We start from the raw sequence: 17,275 nt of genomic DNA on the forward strand, positions 1-17,275 counted from the left end.
CTGGTCCTCCAACGTGATGCCACCACTTCCACCATGCCACCACCCTGCTAGCCTCCTTGCCTCCCACGACATTGCCTGGGAAGCCCGCCGCTGTTCGATTACTACCACGCAACAAACCTTGGAAATCCCCCCCTTTCCAGGTGGCCTGCCCACGGGTGAATATGGCCTGGAAGTGGACCGGTCCAGCGCACCATTCTGCCCTTAGCCCCCCTCTTTCTTGAGTCTTAACGAGTTCTCTTAGAACCACATGCCAGAGAACACCGCACATCGGCCAGAAGCAAGACACCATCGACACACCACCCTCCTCTATAGGAATACGGCCATTCAGACAGATTGGTAGCCAGATCACCACAGAAGAACCGCTTGCACTGCCAACCACAGCCTTCTCAGGCCAATGTCTCGGCTTTTGAATGCTACACAGTAACCACTCCCGGCATCCCACGCTTCCCCGGAGTGCCCTACACTTCAGGATGTTGATGATCTTCCGCCACGTCAACCTCGATCGACTTTCCTCCCCGTCGATTCACCCATCACCCACCACTCTAACAATCGATCCACCCACTCACCACCTCGCGCTTCCTCAAAAGTCTCTCCATTGCTCCAAACCTTCGTCTCAAGCTACCACCAAAGGCAATACCTGCCGCCAATCTACTTCCCCATGCGCCACCACCTACTCCTCCGGAATCCCAACTGGGTCCCTCCCACCACGGCGGACGTGCCAACGTTGCTTGCGGGGTCCTCCCCTGACCGTTGGGTGTTCCGTCACGCCGTACTACCGGCCTAGCAACGCTTCACCCCATATCCGCATTGCTTGCCTACTGTGTTTTTTTTTCTCTCTCGTCATTTGGACGACGTTGGATTCAAATCTCAAGGTAAGACTTCGGGCTGCCTGACGTACAGTACAACCCAGTCGCCTCATCTGGGGGAACATGGGTGACGACGGGAAGCATTCCTCATCTTGCAAGGTCAATGCTACCAACATTGTTTCGGTCAAATGGGCACTCCACTGGGTACTCGTCCTTCGACCTACAAACGCATCTTGTTCTATTCATTTCATTCCGTACGGATATTCCGCCCGGACTTTGCACGCTAGGGAATGCCACGCCTCGGGAGCTATATACCATATTCCGCCTCAGAGCCTTAGCCAATGGCGGTGACCCAATTCCAGACCGACAAGCTTGAGAAGATCCGGCGAGCATATATGACGCCGGCGGCCACCGGAGCGGTTTATTGTGTACCTATTTCGAGGGCCTATACCGCACCTCAGCGATCGGTATGAGGCACCTTACTTCGCAGATTGATGGTCTCTACGTTCTACCCGCTCCTGGGTTCGAGTGTCCTTCAGAAAACCACAGACTACCATGCCTTCCAGCACTTTGCTCCGCGGACCAGACGCTGTGCGCACCTGCGCCTCTGCTTCGGATGTATTCCGAACGTCATTCAGCGTTGCGTTTGCTCTACTAAAGACGTCTTGGAAGACATCTCAGGTAGTCACCCGAGACTTTTACGCAGAACTACCAGACAGGGCGCTGGGCTGTCAAACTTCTTCCGCACATCCCGGGCAGCAACAGCCTATGGTTTGCTTGTCCTCTCTGGCGAATCCCGTTCCGCTCAAGCGTAGCTTGCGGAATACTGTGTGTAAGAGAATTTTGACACAAAAACCCAGCGCCTCGGCCAAATCCAGCAGCAGAGATGCACCCCACACACTCCATGCGGGCTAAGCAGGGGGTACCCAGTCGTTCTTTGCACTCTCGAAACGGAGTCGTTGAAAGGTTAATGTCATCAACGAGCAAGCTTTGAGCTTGCACCAATCAGCGAATTGCTATTCAAAGACGCCCTTGGCCGAAGTCGCCTCGGATCTTGGGGCCCCTGACAAACGGCAGGATGCCCCCAAGGAATTGGACCGGGACCCTTCTTGGACAAGGGCCAATCCAGCATCGATGCAGGTGATTGGGGGAGCAAGTTGGGGGAGGGGATGGGATGGTGTTGAACATCTGTTCCATTTCAGAGGCGCGCTTGCACATGCTGATGGGAGACTTACCTGTTGTTACTTTGCTAGCGTGCAGAATCAGCATCTGTCAACTGGGTGGCTTCAATGTCTCGCGGCCCTGCATGCGCTAGGTATCTGTTTTTACTGCATTATCAGCCGGGGCATATTCGAAAGATGGCGAATTTCGAGATCAACCAAGCTGCGTCATGGACTCGATGTTGCACGGATCCCGAGCTGTTTCCGAAATCCTATCGCGAATGAGAGCGGTCGGTATCTGTCTTGTTTGCCTATCAGCCCTCCGATCTACGGAACTTGGTGGTGTCCACGGCCGGCTGGACGGCAGCGGCCGACAAAGGACCAGGGGCATCTGGGCTGCTACCTTTGCCTTTTCCTCAAGCGCCTGCGGCGGCATTGATCACGGATACCGATGGACGAACCGACTGACAAATGAGCCCCCCCTCCCCCAATGCAAGATCCGCTCAGCAGAAGGACGCAGAAGGACGCAGCTTGAGTGCGGTCTGCTCCGCGAAAGCGATGTTCCAGGCGCGACGCACGTCGCAACTGCAAGCAATACGGGCTTTACGGGAAGGCTAGCCAATGGCGGGCAGCACCGAGCACATGCGGGCAGGGAACGGCGCGACAGCAGAGAGATGAGATGGGAACACGTTCCGTTGCTGTACAGAATGGTACTCGAAAAGGCAACTAGTCACCCTCTTCATTTTGTCCGGCATATCATCTGGCGAGTTGGGCGTCTGACTGCATTGCAGCATCGACAGTTGTTGCCCAACTCGAAAAGGGTTGCTGTCAAAAAATCGACAACTTGAAATTGGAGAAGCTGGCCAATCACAACTAGAGCCTCATCTTCAACCGTCTTATCTCGAGCCAACCATGGTGGCCACTCGTTGCAACTGCATCTGAGCTATAGCAAGCCAGGTATCACCCTAGTCGGCACATCCATGCCAACCGCGACCCCGCCGACCGGAGGCGTTCGAGATCTCGCAGTTCCTTGCTCAGCACGACCCTGTCTGTGTCCACGCACAGACGTTCGTGGTCTCTTGGCTTCTGGAGCTGGAGGGGAGGGGGAGAAAAGGAGAGGAAGGAAGGGGCTATCTCCGACGGGATTCCAACGTCCAAGGTAGCATGCTGAGAAGCGGCACAGACATGCCAGCCACATGAAAGGCACTTCCGCACTCGATGGTGACACGCCTGGGAACGACGCATGCATGGGCTACGTCACAAGTGTCACCAAAGTGCACAAACAGATGCTTGTTCGCACACGCACGCAAGTACATACCATAGGTATTTTTGATCTGGGTTTAAAGTTTGTGAGAAAGGCTGGTCGGTTCGGGACTGACTTAGGGTTTCGCAGGCTAGCCTGTCGACCAGCACGTGTCTGCATCCTTGATCTGGATGGACAGAATACTACAACCTGAGAGCGGTTATGGTCACCTATGCCTTCCTGGAGCAACCCTCCATCCCCGCACCTGAGCAACAATGACGCTTCAATATTATAGGAAGGCGTCTCATATTGGATCCATACGGTCGGCTAGAACACGGGGACGAATGAACAGCTCTGTGATTGTAGTCTCAAATCAATTGTCCGACTATACATATCAGTGACATACCAAGCTCCGTACTTGGAGCATGTTTAGCGGGCTTCTGGTCGGCAACTTGAACGACAGGAATTATAAATGTCTGGCCTGGCTCTGGAAATGTTTGTTTCCATTTTCACACGTCTTTGTGGAGTTTGTCACGACACGAAGCGAAGCTGGGGCCGACATGGCATCTGCCATTTACCCATGGCGCTAACCAAGCCCCCCCGAAGTCGGCTCGGCCGTTCACCCTAACTAGGGCCGGGCGGATGTGACCCCTGGCTGGCGTTCTGGGACCTATATCGGAGGCGACCACGCCCTCAGACCCCATCCCATACCAACTTGCAGGGGGCGTCTTGCTTAGTTGCTCGGTATTAGGTCTAGGACAGAAGCGAAAAAATAAACGGGCAGAAGAGAGAGTCCACTCGAGTCAGCCCATGGCCGCGAGGAATTCCCACAAAGCGGAAATATGGCATTTGAAACCTCCACTTGCACAGCCAATGCCAGCAACTCCGAAGTCAGCGATGTTCCGATTTCTCCCGACGAGACACATCAGAGCGGCGCGGGGCGAATGCGCTGGTCCCTCATTTCCCCGTCGCTATGCGAATCAATGGCAGACGAGAGTTGGCGCAGAAGCGTAGAGAATGTGAATGGACGGAAAACGAATACAAACCCCTGTTTCCACTTACCAAACGAAAACAGTAAGCCCCCTTGGAAACGAGAAGACGTAGGCGCCCGAGAGCTCAGCCCACGCAGTTTGGGTGAAACCTAGCAACCAGAGAGCCCAGACTCAATAAGTTGGGTCTGAGATTGATGCAACGCAAGCCGCAAAGCAGTTCTGGCGGTGGGAAACTCATGGGTCTAAGTCCCGACGGAGGGAAGAGTCCCTCGGTCGAATTGGCGGAGACTCTCAATTGGGTTTGAGCAGATTTTTTTTCTCTAATGTTCTGGTGTTAGCCTGACGGAGGGGTATGAAGATGGCAAACTCCCAGGCACCCACACATTGCTTTGCGACGAAGCCATCGTGAGTGTTCGAATTGGTGGCATGCTATGAAGACATGTCGTTGAATTTATGAGGCAGTCGACCACATTTCTGCCGCCCGCAATGAAGCATCGTGACTTCCTCTTCGCAGGGATTAAGCGCGCTAGGCGCGGCGCGTCTGGCAGTGTGGGGTAGACCCTTACACCCCCGGCGAGTACGTACTGTCGAACTGTTTACTCTTTGCAACCTCGCGACCAGCAACTTGCAGCGGGGTCCTGTGCCAATTGCGACGAAAGCTCTCGACAGCTACGAAACAGCTCCCATTCGGCTTTCTCTGGCATCAATTTCTTCCCGCGCATCAAGTCATTGAATCACTCGCGATTCTAGAGCATTGCCTGACGGCATCCTGCGAGTCACAATGTTCGGCCTCCTACCAGATCTCACTCCACGAGATGTAAGCTCCCCGGCCTCAACTTACCTCTCCCAAACTATCCATTCCCCCTTCCAGCGCAACTATCGTGGCAGCCATCTGAACTCAGTATCAATAGTCACACTCAATCTGGTACACCTCCTCCCGCAACCCAATAACCCAAGCCGCCCTCCTCGAAGCCCACGAACACAACAACCATCATGGCTCCTCCGCCCAACAACAACAGCAGCAGCAGCAGCAGCAACAGCAACAACAACAAAACAGCTCTTCCTCCCGCCGCGCAGGCCATCTCCTCATCGAACGCTCCGCGCTAGCCCGCCTCCGCGCCGACGAACACACAATGGACCGCCGCAGACTGCATGTGCAAAACTTTGGGAGCACGTGGCTGAAGCCGCCCGGCGTGCCCAAGACGCTGCACCAGATCCGCGAGGAGCGGCGGGAGCAGGAGGAGCACGCTGAGGCGATGAGGCGGGAGCAGCTTGCGCTTGAGCTCGCTGAGGCAGAGGCGGGCGGGGCGGATGGTGATGATGGCGGGGGGCTGGGGGTGCTTGGGGAAGGGGAGGAGGATGGGGAGCAGGAAGAGGTGAGAGATCTGGATGATGAGATTCCGGATGCTGGGGAGGAGAGTTTTGGGTTCGATGGTGGGGAGGATAGTATGGCGGATGATTTGTCGTCTAGTGAGGGGCGGCCTCTTTCTCTTGATGAGAATGATGACGAGGAGACTGAGGAGGAGGAGGACGATGACGACGAAGAGGACGACGAAGACGACGATGCAACGGCCGTGGACGAGGACGAGTACGAGAGGCGGGATGGTCTTGTCGCGGCGAGGATGCGGATGGCGGACGATGCCTTCAGACAGGCCATGGCAAGGGGCGACGTCGACGGCGACGACATGTACGGCGCCGAAGAGGAGCTCGAGGCCTCGGGCCAGGGCCAGATGCTCGACGAGGAGGACCTGCTTGAGCCCGGCGAGGACGGTCTTCTTGACGTCGACGACGACGACTTGGGTATGGGCGTCGACATGGACGCCGATCTGGACGATGAGATTCCCGAGGCGGAGGGGCTGAGCGGGGTGTACGAGCATACCGACTCGGAAGCCGAGGTGAGCGGGTTGACGAGCAGTGTTATTAGCAGTGGCGGAGAGGAAGAGGATGAGGATGATGAGGAGGAAGGGGATATCAGTTTTGCGCCGAGGGCTGCGCCTTTGAGGGCTCCGCTGAGTCCGACTGGGGATCGGGGACGGGGAAGCGCTGCTGGTGCGGCGAGGTATCGTCATCATGTGCCGAGGAGTAGTATGGATCTTAGCGGGTTGCTTTCTGCGGATGGGAGTAGTATGATGGATAGTAGTCCCAACATGAGGGCTCATAGGCGTTGAGGGGATGAGAGAGAGGAAGATGGAATCATGATACCCCCCTTACCCGTCACATACATTGTTTGAGAGGCACGGAGCGATAGGCGTAGAGATGTCCCCCGCGTTCACGAGCCTGTTAGGAAACAGCATGCATACACCAATATTCGAGATTTAGAGATGGTAGCGCGTAGTGGTCGCTTGTCACGAAGTCACAAAGCGCAAGACAGGAGTATCCAGTACTTAGTGTAGAAACGTTGTGAAATTATAGAAAAAAAAGTGTATACACGGCCATTACAAAAGCTTTTAATTTGTGTCCCAATACTTGACAAGTGAAAGAGAAACCGCAACCTCTTCCTTACCCCTCTCCTCGAATGTATGCACACCCTAAAGCAAAAAGAGACCATGCCCTTCTGCCCACCCTGACTTCTTCATATCAGGACGTCCTTTCGTGATCGTTCATCTCTTTCCTCGTGTCTCAAATGCTTTGAAAAGGAAACCAAGATCCCATCAAGACTCTCTTGCTCTCTCCTTGAGACATGGATGGTTCCAGGCAAATAGAAACTGTTTCGAAAACGCCTCCAACGCCGAGCATGCAAAAAAACAGGTTGCTTCCCAACCAGATGCACCGCACTGTTCCGAGAGGGCGACTACACCCCCTCCCTCCTCCTGCTACTCGTTTCTGGCGCCTAGAGCGTTCGGCGCGGACAGCGCGTTGATCCCAATCTTCTGAGCTCGCTGCGCCCTCTTGATGATCGCGTTGGCTTGCAGCATCATTTCATCCATGTTGACGACCTCGACAGAAGCCCACGTAGCAGGAGAAGCCGTTCACCCTCTCCAAGCACGAACAATTTTCATGCTTGTAGACGTACGTGTTCCGTAATCACGCCCCTAACGATCGAATTTCGCGGCGTTCCTTCCCCTGCTTTCTCGCCGGTCATAGTCGTAGCCGTAGTTCGTCGGTCCGGCCGCTTTTTAGAAGAGCCAGACGTACATGAACAAGAAACACACTGCCGCGAAGAAGCCGAGCCAGACCTTCCAGCCGACGCCCGTCTTCTCCGCCATGACGAGCATGCGGTTCATGGTCCCGCGGATGCGCAGGCGCGTCGAGTCGAAGCTGTCGTTCATCTTCTCTGCCAGGGCCGAGGAGTCGCGGATCTCGTCGCCGATGGCTACCGTCATCTGCGCGCCTCAAGATTTAGTTACATGTTATGCGTCTGGTGACACTGTATGGGAAATGGCGGGGATGGGAGGAAAGGGGGATACGGTTGAGGAGGCAGAACTTACGCTCTTCAAGATCTTGACTTTGCCCATGATACCCGCGACCTGGTCGTCATTCTGGCTCTCGAGCTCGTTGAGCACGGCGTCGCTGTACTGGCCTCTGATATGTAACAACCGTCAGCAAGTTGCCCCCAATCTTAGAGAGCTTGTCCTCCTTCTCTGGTCGCCCCATCGCAAACGGGACTTCCAAAGGTAGTTGGGGGAATCGTTTCGTTCCGTACCGTTTATTCGGCGTCGCAGGCCGGAACCCCCGGTTCGCGTCAACACCGAGGTGGCTCCCACCCATGGGCGGCGCAGGCGACGCGCTGCCGCCCGCGTACCTGTAACCGTAGCCCCCGCCCAGTCTGGACGGCGAGGCGCTGACAGGCCGTCGACCGTTGTCGCTGCCGCCACCGCCGGTGTAGCCTTCGAAGAGGGCGCTACGGGAGTCGCGCTGGTGTAGCGAGGAGGCGCCGAATCTGTGTGTCGTAGAGAGTTAGCACACTGCTCAAGAGGGTTTCCGATTGTGAATGACATGTGCTGTCGCGCAAAACGGGTTGTCGGTCGGTTCGGTCTTGCTGGTGGTTCAGCTCGTCGGCCTCGTGGAGAGTTCGTGATCGAGGGCGGGGGCCGTCATCACCACTTTGCCGGTCTTCAGGACGGACCTCTCCCAGCTCCCTCGACACTTTCTCGAAAACCGCCTGCGAAAGTCGCAACCTAACCGCGAGCCGTTGCTTTCCATCCAGCGATTCCAAACCGCGTGCGTTGTGTGTGTGTGTGGTGGGAATTCCGTCGAGTCTAGTATACGCACCTCGAAGCCATGGTGTCCTGACCGTCGCGTCCTGTGTCGCGCGCGCACAGCTGCTGCCTCGAAGCAAAAAAAAGAAAAAGTGTCGAATTTTGGGTCGGCGTGTGTTGTAGTACCGGGCGTCGTCCGCGACAACACGTTGGAATGTCTCGAATACCTGAGGAGTTGTTGCTTCAAAGAAAAAGGGGTGGAGGAGGTGTTTGGTGCTAATTAGACAATCCCGATAACAAGAATCAACTTTTTTCTGGTTGGCCCTTGTACTCCGTACAGAATCAGACCTCTCTCGTTCCTTGAACCCCTGGAAGTTGTGTTGTCATTCAATGTCGGTCCGGTTGGCAAGGTGTGCTAGAGCAGGGGTCTATGCTGTGCGGGCAGGGTATTCGTAGGTCTGTGTCGAATCTCGGCTGGGCGATCTCTATAATTTTTATTTTTTGTAGCGGCTCAAACTCCCTCCTTTTGACTTTTGACGTCTGTGGTGGATTATAGTCAAAAACGAGGCGAGCTTGCTGGGGTTTCATGCGTGGGAAAGGGGAATGGGAAGAGCCTGACACGGTGGACGTTCGCGTAAAGTACCTCCAGCCAGCTTTACAGTCTCAACAGAGATAGAGGGGAAGACACGTCCCTCGGTTTCCTGTCCACATCCAATGTACTTTGCAACTCTGATATTTCCATGGGTTCCCCAAAAGCTCACGGCCCGCTAACAGCAATTTGGGTACGTGTCGTCCCGCTATCCAATCGAAAACGGAGATGAACCTAAAAAGTCCCGAGCAAGGCACCAAAGGACACAAGGAGGCACCCTATCCAGGATGAAAGCGGACGTCCCTTCCTGGCCCCGTCTCCGGCTGGAAGTCTTCCCTCCGATGCTGACAGCGGAAGGAATGGACGGGCCTACCACACCAGGTACCTAAGTAGCTTATGAGCATCTCTATCGACCTCTCGTTCGCCAACTTCAAGCTGTACTAGCAAAGACCTTGCGCTTTAAGAACCTCTTCTAAGAACTAATTGTTTACTCGAGGAGGCAATGACAGCCCCAGATGCGTTTGGTTTACATTGACTACACTTGTTCCTTGAAAATCGAAGAGTACGTACACGCAACTTGTCAAGGCAATGCCTGTGGCGCCAATGTCAGTACTTACCTATGAAGTTCTGCTTCATGCACTGATCAACGACCAAGCTGGCGAGTGGATAAGCTCTTTCTGGACTAACAAGAAATTTGCTGCAAAACAAAAACACGGGCGTCGCATGAACCTATGCCTATGCCACTTCCGCAACCAACATCATTCACTACACACGTAGACATGCACAGGCATTCGGGGCCGCTCATTGTCGCATAATCTTCATTTCCATGGCACTCGTAGTCAAGTTAGTGACATCGCGTGCTGAACGGCCTGATAAATAAAGAGGCATCCCGCCGAGCCAAGATCAGGCAGGGGGCAGCAGATTGATGAACATCACCGCCACCGCCGAAGAAGCTGCAATATCGACCGAGGCTCTCAGCCGCCAATGTCCAAATCCACCAAGTCTTTTCATCGACGTAGGGGGCATGCAAATGATTATCAAAGACCTCTTATAACTTTTGTGTAAACCATCCACCGCCCCTCCTTAACATTCCCGTTTTTGTCGTCATGTGTGTGTCGTGCCGTTTCCCAATAACCGTCATGAATGGTGATGAACCATCACCGCCGCCGAGACCGCCATCCCGATGAAGGGGGGATGAACGAAGGACGGAAGAAAAATGGAGGAGAGTAAACTCGCTCCTTAGTCCTCGTCCATCTTGGACTCGTCGGCCGCGAAGTCATCATCGTCCTCGTCATCCTCCTCCTCGGCGGGGTTCTCCTCGGCAGCCTTGGCGAAGTCGATGACACGGCCACGGGTGCGGCGACCGCCCTCGACAATATTGCTCAGGTCAATCTCCTCCATGCCGTCCTCCTCGTCGACTGTATTTGCAGGCATGTTAGTCACAGGAATCGCAGGTGTGCGGTAGATTCGTAGCAGTTGGGGTTGCTTCTTACCAGCCTCGGCGGCCTCGGGGGCCTCCTCCTCATCACTGGAGTCCTCATCCTCGTCCATGGCGTCGCTCTTCTCAACGGGCTCCTCGGCGGCAACAGCCTTGCCCTTGCCCTTGGTTTCCTCGGCGAGGCCAGCAGCGACGTTCTCGTTCTCGGCAGCCATTGTGTCTGTTTCGTGGATGTTGGTGGTCCTGTCAAGGGTTGGCGCAAAGAGGGAGAGGAAAGAGAAGTAGTCTCTGTCGCAAAAAGTTGTGGTGGTTGGATTGGGAAAGTTTGGGTGGGAGGGTTGTACGAATGGAAGGTGGGAAAGGAAAGTGGAGGTGAAGCTTTGCGCAGGCACTTCGATTGATTTATCACTTGGATCGTACCTACCTCCCCCCGATCCTGGTCCCAGCTTTTAAGACTGCCTGCGTGGAAGGACTCAAGGAGTGGCTTCCGCGCAAGGCTTGTGTGGTGCAGCACACTGCAGGCTCCGTCTCTGAGCAACGAGCGCTAGCCTCAGATTGGGCTAGAGCTGATCCGCCTGACGCGCACGTGCCATGTCAGACCTGCCTGCTATGCCTCCGAGATTACCTAAGCGAGAGTGGGCTTGCCAAACGTTGGTGCGCCAATACGCCGTACAGGCTTGCCAGATGCAACGACAAAGGAAAATAAGAAGAACCTATTTCCACAGTATGCCCATCCATCAGGTATAACAGAATCTCATTCGGCGAAGCTATATTTCAAAGGATGGAGTGTTATAATCTACATAGCTTCCTTGGGATGAAGTGTTCTTATAGGTAGTCAATAGGCATTCTGTGGAAGCAAGCCCTTCTTTGTTGTTTGGCATCCTAATGCGGGATGTCCACTGCCAGGCGCCTGCTTCTTATGTCAGGTGTCTGAGCTCTCGCATTGGAGGTGTCCTGGATGGCAGAAGTCGAATGTAAGACTCGGCGGCTTGAGAATAAGGTAACAGTCCATTATACATGACATGAACTCTTGTCGTACCTTTTGCAATGCCGTCCAATTGGCTACAACAGAAATCTTGTGCGTCAAGATATAGCTATAGGCTTGTAAAGGGGAGCCACGGAGAATGCATTTGCGATCGTTTCAGGATCGATTCTTTGCCACACGGTTGCCTGTTGTATATCAGTCTTCTAGTGTTACTCGATACTATAGCAAGGGAGACAATTCTTAGTCCAGGGGCAGTGGAAACCATGGGCATTGCCTTGAGGCTCTTCACGTCCAAATGAGACTAGTTGATCCCTCTCATATCACCGGTTGCCAGAAGATGAGGCACCTACTTCGCGGGTAGACGTGAAAAAGGTCTATTAGTGTATCTTCACCGCCGTGAACTTCGTCTATTTTCCATCTCCTCCACCAGTAACAGTCATCAAGACGACGATCGCAATCAACCACCAGTACCTGAGTCTCAACGTTAGCAATCCACTCATCACAGACCCCCAAAGACAAATAAGGCAAGGGAACAGCAACAGCAACGTACTTTTGCCAAAACGGCTTCTCCTCCTGAACAACCTTGCGTCCCTCAGGACTCAACACAACAGGCTTATTCAACTCGGGCGTCTTGCCCTGCGCCGCGACCCTCACAACAGCCTGCGGTCCGAAATCCCTCGTCGCGCCCGCGTCAACCCGTACGCCCTTCACCCCGGCACCCACGACCTCACCCGAGGCGCCGTCGACACTCAGCACAATGTTGGGCTGGTATCCCTTGGCAAAGTTCTCCGTCGAGGTGACCGACACGCTGGAAATCCACTGCGCCGTGGCCGGATCGTAGACGCCGACGCGAACGAGCTTCGTCGCGGCCGGGTAGTCGGCGAGTTCTGGAGCCTCGAAGGAGGCTACGCTCGCCTCGGCGGGCCGTTTTGTGTCGTACTCGACCTCGGCGAGGAGGGTTGGTTTTTGTTGGGTTGCGAGGGTGACGGGCTCGATGTAGACCTTTGCGAGGCGGGTTTCGGCGGCGGCGAGGGTCGCTGCGAAGAGCGCCGATAGGATCGTTGTCGCGCGCATCTTTGCCGATTGTTTTTTCCGTATGTAGACCTAGGGCCCCTTCTGTGAAATGCGCTTGGGAGAACGGCGCTGGGTGTTTTGAGGTGCAAATGCGACCAACTGCAGATGGAAGATACCGGAGGGGGGAAGTTCTATGGAGAGCTTTGGGTTGAAGGTCGCCCGGGGTTAGGTCGGCTGAACACCTCCACTGTATCTTACCCCAGACACGACCATTCAGTCTGCCCCCAAACAATCACCAAACTGCCCGCTCTGGAAGCGTCTCTTGTGTAAAGAACTCTGGCGTTCTTGGATGCATTGTACAGACAGTACCATGTCATCAAACTTAAATTGCACGTGAATATAGAATCATTCAGAACAGTGTGGTATTCATTACCGCTATCACTCATAACCATTCAAAACATCCCACCTTTCCAAACGCCGCTTTGCCATGCCTCTCTGGCAGTAGTGATGCCTACCCGTTTTTAACAAAATGAAATTGACAAACAAAGATTTACCCTTGAAACTCTCTTGACGGCCGTTACGAGGGCTGCAATGACCCTGCCTCATCCCCGTGCGGCGACTTGGCCGGGCTCTCTTCGTCCGGCGAGTCTCCGCTGTCGTCAGCGCCTCCGTCTGAAATCTCTGTCGATCCATCATCTTCGACTTCATCAGAATCCTCGTCTTCGTCAATCGCTTCCGCTTCTTCATCTTGCAGCGCAAATCCTGGGCAGCGCTCAACGAGGCCGCGGTAGTAAGCCACAAGGACTTCTGGGTTCGGGACGATCTTCCAGTCTACCCTGTATAGAAACTCAAGCTCCAACAGCTTGAGCTCGGCGACTCTAACGCCTCCCACACGCGCATATGTTGTGTTATTCCAAAACAGATCCGATAGACCTTTGGCCGCTACGGTGGCAGCCGTGATCAGAAAGCGATGGACAGTCAGCGTGTTAATGGTGAACTCTGGGTATAATGCGCAGAGACGGTCAATATAGTAGACCATAGAAAGCAACAGCGGCGGGGTCAACGTCGCATGCTTTGCTAATCTGTTGAGATATTCCAGTACTGAAATGCTCGGTGCGGTTCTAAATACAGATTAGTGAGCGCTGCTAAATCAGGGGTGACGGCTGGGAAAAGAAGGCTTTTTGCTCACCTTGAGTGGAAGCGAGTCAGGCTTCCGGAACGAAGAGCCAGAGCATCGTTGGTCTCTATCAGCTCTGAGAGCATGTGAGATATGAGCACAACCATATCCTCGGTGCTGCAAAGCTCATATCGCTGGGGCAATATTTTCGGCGGGCCAGCCGTGGGCTTTGGACGCTTAGCCGCGCTGCTCGACGACTCGCCCGCTGCTGAAGCGCTCGCCTGCGCTTGCGCGACGGCAGGATCTTGAGAGTTTCGACGTTTTCCGGGCGACGCGGTAGTAGTCGACGCCTCGCGAATGACGGGTGCCACGACGGGTTGGGGTTGTGATTTTATTTCTGGCTGGGATCGCTGATGGGGTTCTGGTTGCGGTTGCGGCGCGGATGGGTCTATGGGTTGAGGACGCGGCGTCGGCGGGGGTTCGACAGGCGTGGCAGGCACGGTAGTAGAAGTTCGCGGGGTGGTGGCATCTTGTGCCTTTTGGGTGGAAGACTCCATGGGAGAATATTGGGTGCCGGCGTCGACGGCTACATATTGTCGTGGGCGTGGTTGGGAAGAAGGTGAGGTCATTGAGGCGGCGGACGGAGAAGACCTTGATGCAGAGTGCCGCCGCGGCAAAGGGGCCGAAAGCCGGGCAGGAGATGAGTGCGGGGAGGATCGCGTAGGGGCATAGTGGAAGCTATTGGGCGAGGCATTGGCGGAGCTGGCGACGATGGGAGATGTTGTCAACATGGTCCCGGGCGCATCGTGGGATTTCGAGGACAACAGAGCGAGCGGATAAGACGTGATTGCCAGTCGAAGCTGGAGCTGAAATGGCGGGATAAGGTGAGCGAGGTGAGTGTAGTGCAGTGTAGTGTAATGTAATGTAATGTAGGCGCTCCTAAGGTAAGTTGGTAATAGTGTGTAGTTGTTGGCGGTAGCGGTTCAGCGGTCGATAGGGTAGGTTCAGATTTGCAGATTGCCAGACCCCAAAATCAGATAGGCCACACACGGTCGAAAAAACCGGGATGAGGAGTGGAGGGGCTCGGTTTGCCGACGCCGTGTGGTGGTGGTGCGCGTGGGATAAGGTATTAGGCGATGAGGATGGCCGGGCTGGGGAGGGGGAGGACTGAGGTGGATTGGCGCTACAGGTATCCGATGTTGGCAATGGAAGTCACCCCCTTTGATACGGCTGCTAGCAGGAACGGGAGTCTAGGTAGACGGGAGGTCGGCAACAGTTCCAGTTCCAGTTCCAGTTCCAGTCAAATAGCAACAGCAGCAGCGCCAGGAACATTAGCGAAGCGAATGAACAGGAGGTCTCAAGAAGAGAAGAAAAAAAGAGTGGACGGCTGATGAAGGCATCTAATGTGCGAGGCAAGAGCCCAAGGCAATCGCACCTTCCGTCCTGACTGCCCAGGATGATTGAGGTACGTATCGAGGTGCCAGCCAGTGGGAATCGTGGGATGGCCTGGGCTGCCAATGAGGTGCCAAGGACTTGGGACGTGGAGGGCACGAATCTGATTTTCTGCGGTCTCGGCACCAAGCCAAGCAAACCACGCTTGCGCCGGTGAGCCAGTCGTCTGCTGTGGGTTAGTGGGGGAAGGTCTTGACATCTGTACGTGAGCGAAAACGTGCTTTTCTGATTGTCACTGATTTTCTCACAGTCTCACACTTCTCGTCCCTATTCTGTATACGGAGTACCTGCGTATCCGTACACTTACAGTTCTACCCGACAGACAGAGTACCCCAGCCCCGGCTCCAGACAGAACGCAACGCCAGGGGAAATGCTTGAACATGCTTCCGGGCGGTCATTACTGCTAGAAGACCACATGGCCTTGCAGAGCTTTTCTCCTGGCCCTGCGCGCCCTGAAAGCCGCTCATTGCGCCATCTCATCCACCTCATCTTGAGGCCTTCCCGTCGCTGATTCAATATCAGAGGTGGGCCGCTCTTCTGCTTCGGGACACCGAGCCATGCCACTAACGCTGCTCTGGGCCCGGCGCTGCAACCCTTCTGCGGCTACTCAGAGCGCCCGGGGCCCTCCCACAATAAGGCCAACAGGGACCTGGCCGGTTACGGTTCGCAGCCTGGGGCCGGAGGCGCCGTCAAGTCTGGGCGGCTCAAGTTTTTCTACGGATATGCGGGTTCAGGTTATCATTACGGAGGAACCAGTGGACCTCAAGTCTAGTACGAAGTTGACCGTACACGCCTCGGAGCGCGGAGAATGGAGTTATGGCGCCGACGCGTTCCACCAAGGGATCCAGCATGCTCTGCGACAACCTCTTTTTCTCCGGACGTTTATCACCTTGTGTACCATGTAGGAAGGTGTTTCGCCGTACGGGACTGCCCGCCGTTACGGCCAGCGGCCAGCCTCTTATCGTGTACTCGTACCTCCTTGGCGTTGAAAAACCCGTCACACTCGTCCAATCGTCAGATCTCATTTATTATCTCGCGCCTGGTACCCCTCATCTCACGATCGAGCCGCTACCTTGGTCAAATACCTCCGTCTCGCGCTTCAAGCGAACAATTCGTAGCTGCGCGGCATTGTGACCCGTATAGTACGTATCCTGTCTGACTAAAGTCAGGAGCGGGATGTGAATTGCGGAGGAACGTCCTAGTGCTTTACGAGGAACATCGGCTTCTACAAATGACGGGACGAACCTGGCCATTAGTGAAAGGCCACTCAAGCAACTCTGATCAATCTTGACCTACCTTACCTTCGGTCATAATTCGAGCAACATGGGCTTCGGCTTGTCAATAGAGGCATGAGGGATAGCTTACCCGCACGAATACTTTGTATATCTGCAAGTCGCATACCTGTCCTGCACTTTGCCCACTTCCTGCACTTGAACAATTGTATCGAGCTTGGCTTAGGGGTTAAACTCGTTTGAATGAACGGTGAAGTGATGAACTGTTTTTTCTACCTATTCCTCGATGCTCATAGCTGAGAGAGCATTGCAGTGCTTGTAGAAATCATACCCGGCTCATGAAAACACTGCCTAGGTAGGAAACTTATACCAGTTGATGGTCCAAGGTCCTAGAAGAGTAATATAGCTATAAAGTGTCATCAGATCCTGGATTGCCTGTCTACGGTTCACTTCTGTCAGGGTACTCGTACAAAAAAATAACAGATCCACCACATCACTTCCTCACTCAACTCTAGACATATCTTGGTTAGAACGATGAAAACTCATAATTTACTTCGGAGCTCATTCAAAACCGCCAATTCGAATCTCTCACAACATAAACATCGATCGAATCACCAGAGGAAAGTTTTATTAGTCTCATGTTTTCCCCTCCGTCATGATAGGAGCTGGATGCTCCCAGATCAGGTCAACAAAACCCCAGGTGGCAAGCGCTTCTGTTTCGGGAAGTTTACCATGTGTAAGCCACACCATGTGGGGGTATCGACGTGGTGGATGGAAAGGAGACAACTAAGCAGTGTTACAATCAGCAATGCGGGGAGAGTTGCCAATTCTCTATCCATCCTTTGGTACCTCGTCCTTTTTCTAGTACCTAAGCACTCACGAAACCCTGTAGAACCGATACCCTTGGAAAGAAGAAACATCGATCTTTGAAACGCACATAGTGTTCTATTTGTTGTGGTTTCCGAGTGAATGAATCAGAGAGTATGAAACCTTCTTCAACGTTCACGACGAAGGCAGCAGGACCGTTCGTCGCTGTAGAATCACGAAAACACGGGCAAGCACCAGCACAGCACAGGCTTCCGCACTGACACTTAAGGATGCCCCAAGC

The 17,275-nt window shown here is 54.3% G+C and overlaps 8 protein-coding genes across 8 annotated transcripts; 4 read left to right on the forward strand and 4 right to left on the reverse strand.

Moving 5' to 3' along the window:
* The first annotated feature begins 307 nt into the window (after positions 1-307).
* On the forward strand, positions 308-1,127 carry BDP55DRAFT_48501 (uncharacterized protein). The gene has a single exon (XM_060567635.1). The coding sequence runs from the start codon at positions 411-413 to the stop codon at positions 891-893; it is 483 nt and encodes a 160-aa protein (XP_060432257.1). The 5' UTR covers positions 308-410; the 3' UTR covers positions 894-1,127.
* On the forward strand, positions 1,128-1,959 carry BDP55DRAFT_48487 (uncharacterized protein). Its single transcript, XM_060567633.1, has one exon. The coding sequence runs from the start codon at positions 1,362-1,364 to the stop codon at positions 1,719-1,721; it is 360 nt and encodes a 119-aa protein (XP_060432258.1). The 5' UTR covers positions 1,128-1,361; the 3' UTR covers positions 1,722-1,959.
* On the forward strand, positions 1,960-2,862 carry BDP55DRAFT_48488 (uncharacterized protein). Its single transcript, XM_060567634.1, has one exon. The coding sequence runs from the start codon at positions 2,197-2,199 to the stop codon at positions 2,812-2,814; it is 618 nt and encodes a 205-aa protein (XP_060432259.1). The 5' UTR covers positions 1,960-2,196; the 3' UTR covers positions 2,815-2,862.
* Positions 2,863-5,555: 2,693 nt separating this feature from the next.
* BDP55DRAFT_656344 (uncharacterized protein) lies at positions 5,556-6,600 on the forward strand. Its single transcript, XM_060574371.1, has one exon. It carries the CDS (start codon positions 5,650-5,652, stop codon positions 6,367-6,369), a length of 720 nt encoding a protein of 239 aa, XP_060432260.1. The 5' UTR covers positions 5,556-5,649; the 3' UTR covers positions 6,370-6,600.
* A 717-nt stretch (positions 6,601-7,317) lies between these two features.
* Positions 7,318-7,698, reverse strand: BDP55DRAFT_547818 (V-SNARE; the record flags this gene model as incomplete). The annotated part of the gene is made up of 2 exons (XM_060568780.1): positions 7,318-7,524; positions 7,630-7,698. Coding segments are annotated over 2 exons (276 nt in total), but the record flags the coding sequence as incomplete, so codon positions are not given.
* A 2,470-nt stretch (positions 7,699-10,168) lies between these two features.
* Positions 10,169-10,582, reverse strand: BDP55DRAFT_629666 (histone chaperone domain CHZ-domain-containing protein; the record flags this gene model as incomplete). The annotated part of the gene is made up of 1 exon (XM_060572050.1): positions 10,169-10,582. One exon carries the CDS (start codon positions 10,580-10,582, stop codon positions 10,169-10,171), a length of 414 nt encoding a protein of 137 aa, XP_060432262.1.
* A 1,177-nt stretch (positions 10,583-11,759) lies between these two features.
* BDP55DRAFT_726457 (uncharacterized protein) lies at positions 11,760-12,426 on the reverse strand (the record flags this gene model as incomplete). The annotated part of the gene is made up of 2 exons (XM_060579154.1): positions 11,760-11,823; positions 11,903-12,426. 2 exons carry the CDS (start codon positions 12,424-12,426, stop codon positions 11,760-11,762), a joined length of 588 nt encoding a protein of 195 aa, XP_060432263.1.
* Positions 12,427-12,943: 517 nt separating this feature from the next.
* Positions 12,944-14,274, reverse strand: BDP55DRAFT_692227 (cyclin-domain-containing protein; the record flags this gene model as incomplete). Its single annotated transcript, XM_060577082.1, has 2 exons — positions 12,944-13,487; positions 13,556-14,274. 2 exons carry the CDS (start codon positions 14,272-14,274, stop codon positions 12,944-12,946), a joined length of 1,263 nt encoding a protein of 420 aa, XP_060432264.1.
* Between the last annotated feature and the right edge of the window lie 3,001 nt (positions 14,275-17,275).

This window comes from Colletotrichum godetiae (assembly GCF_030913485.1).
Source record: "Colletotrichum godetiae strain CBS 193.32 chromosome Unknown BDP55scaffold_11, whole genome shotgun sequence".
NCBI lineage: Eukaryota > Fungi > Ascomycota > Sordariomycetes > Glomerellales > Glomerellaceae > Colletotrichum > Colletotrichum godetiae.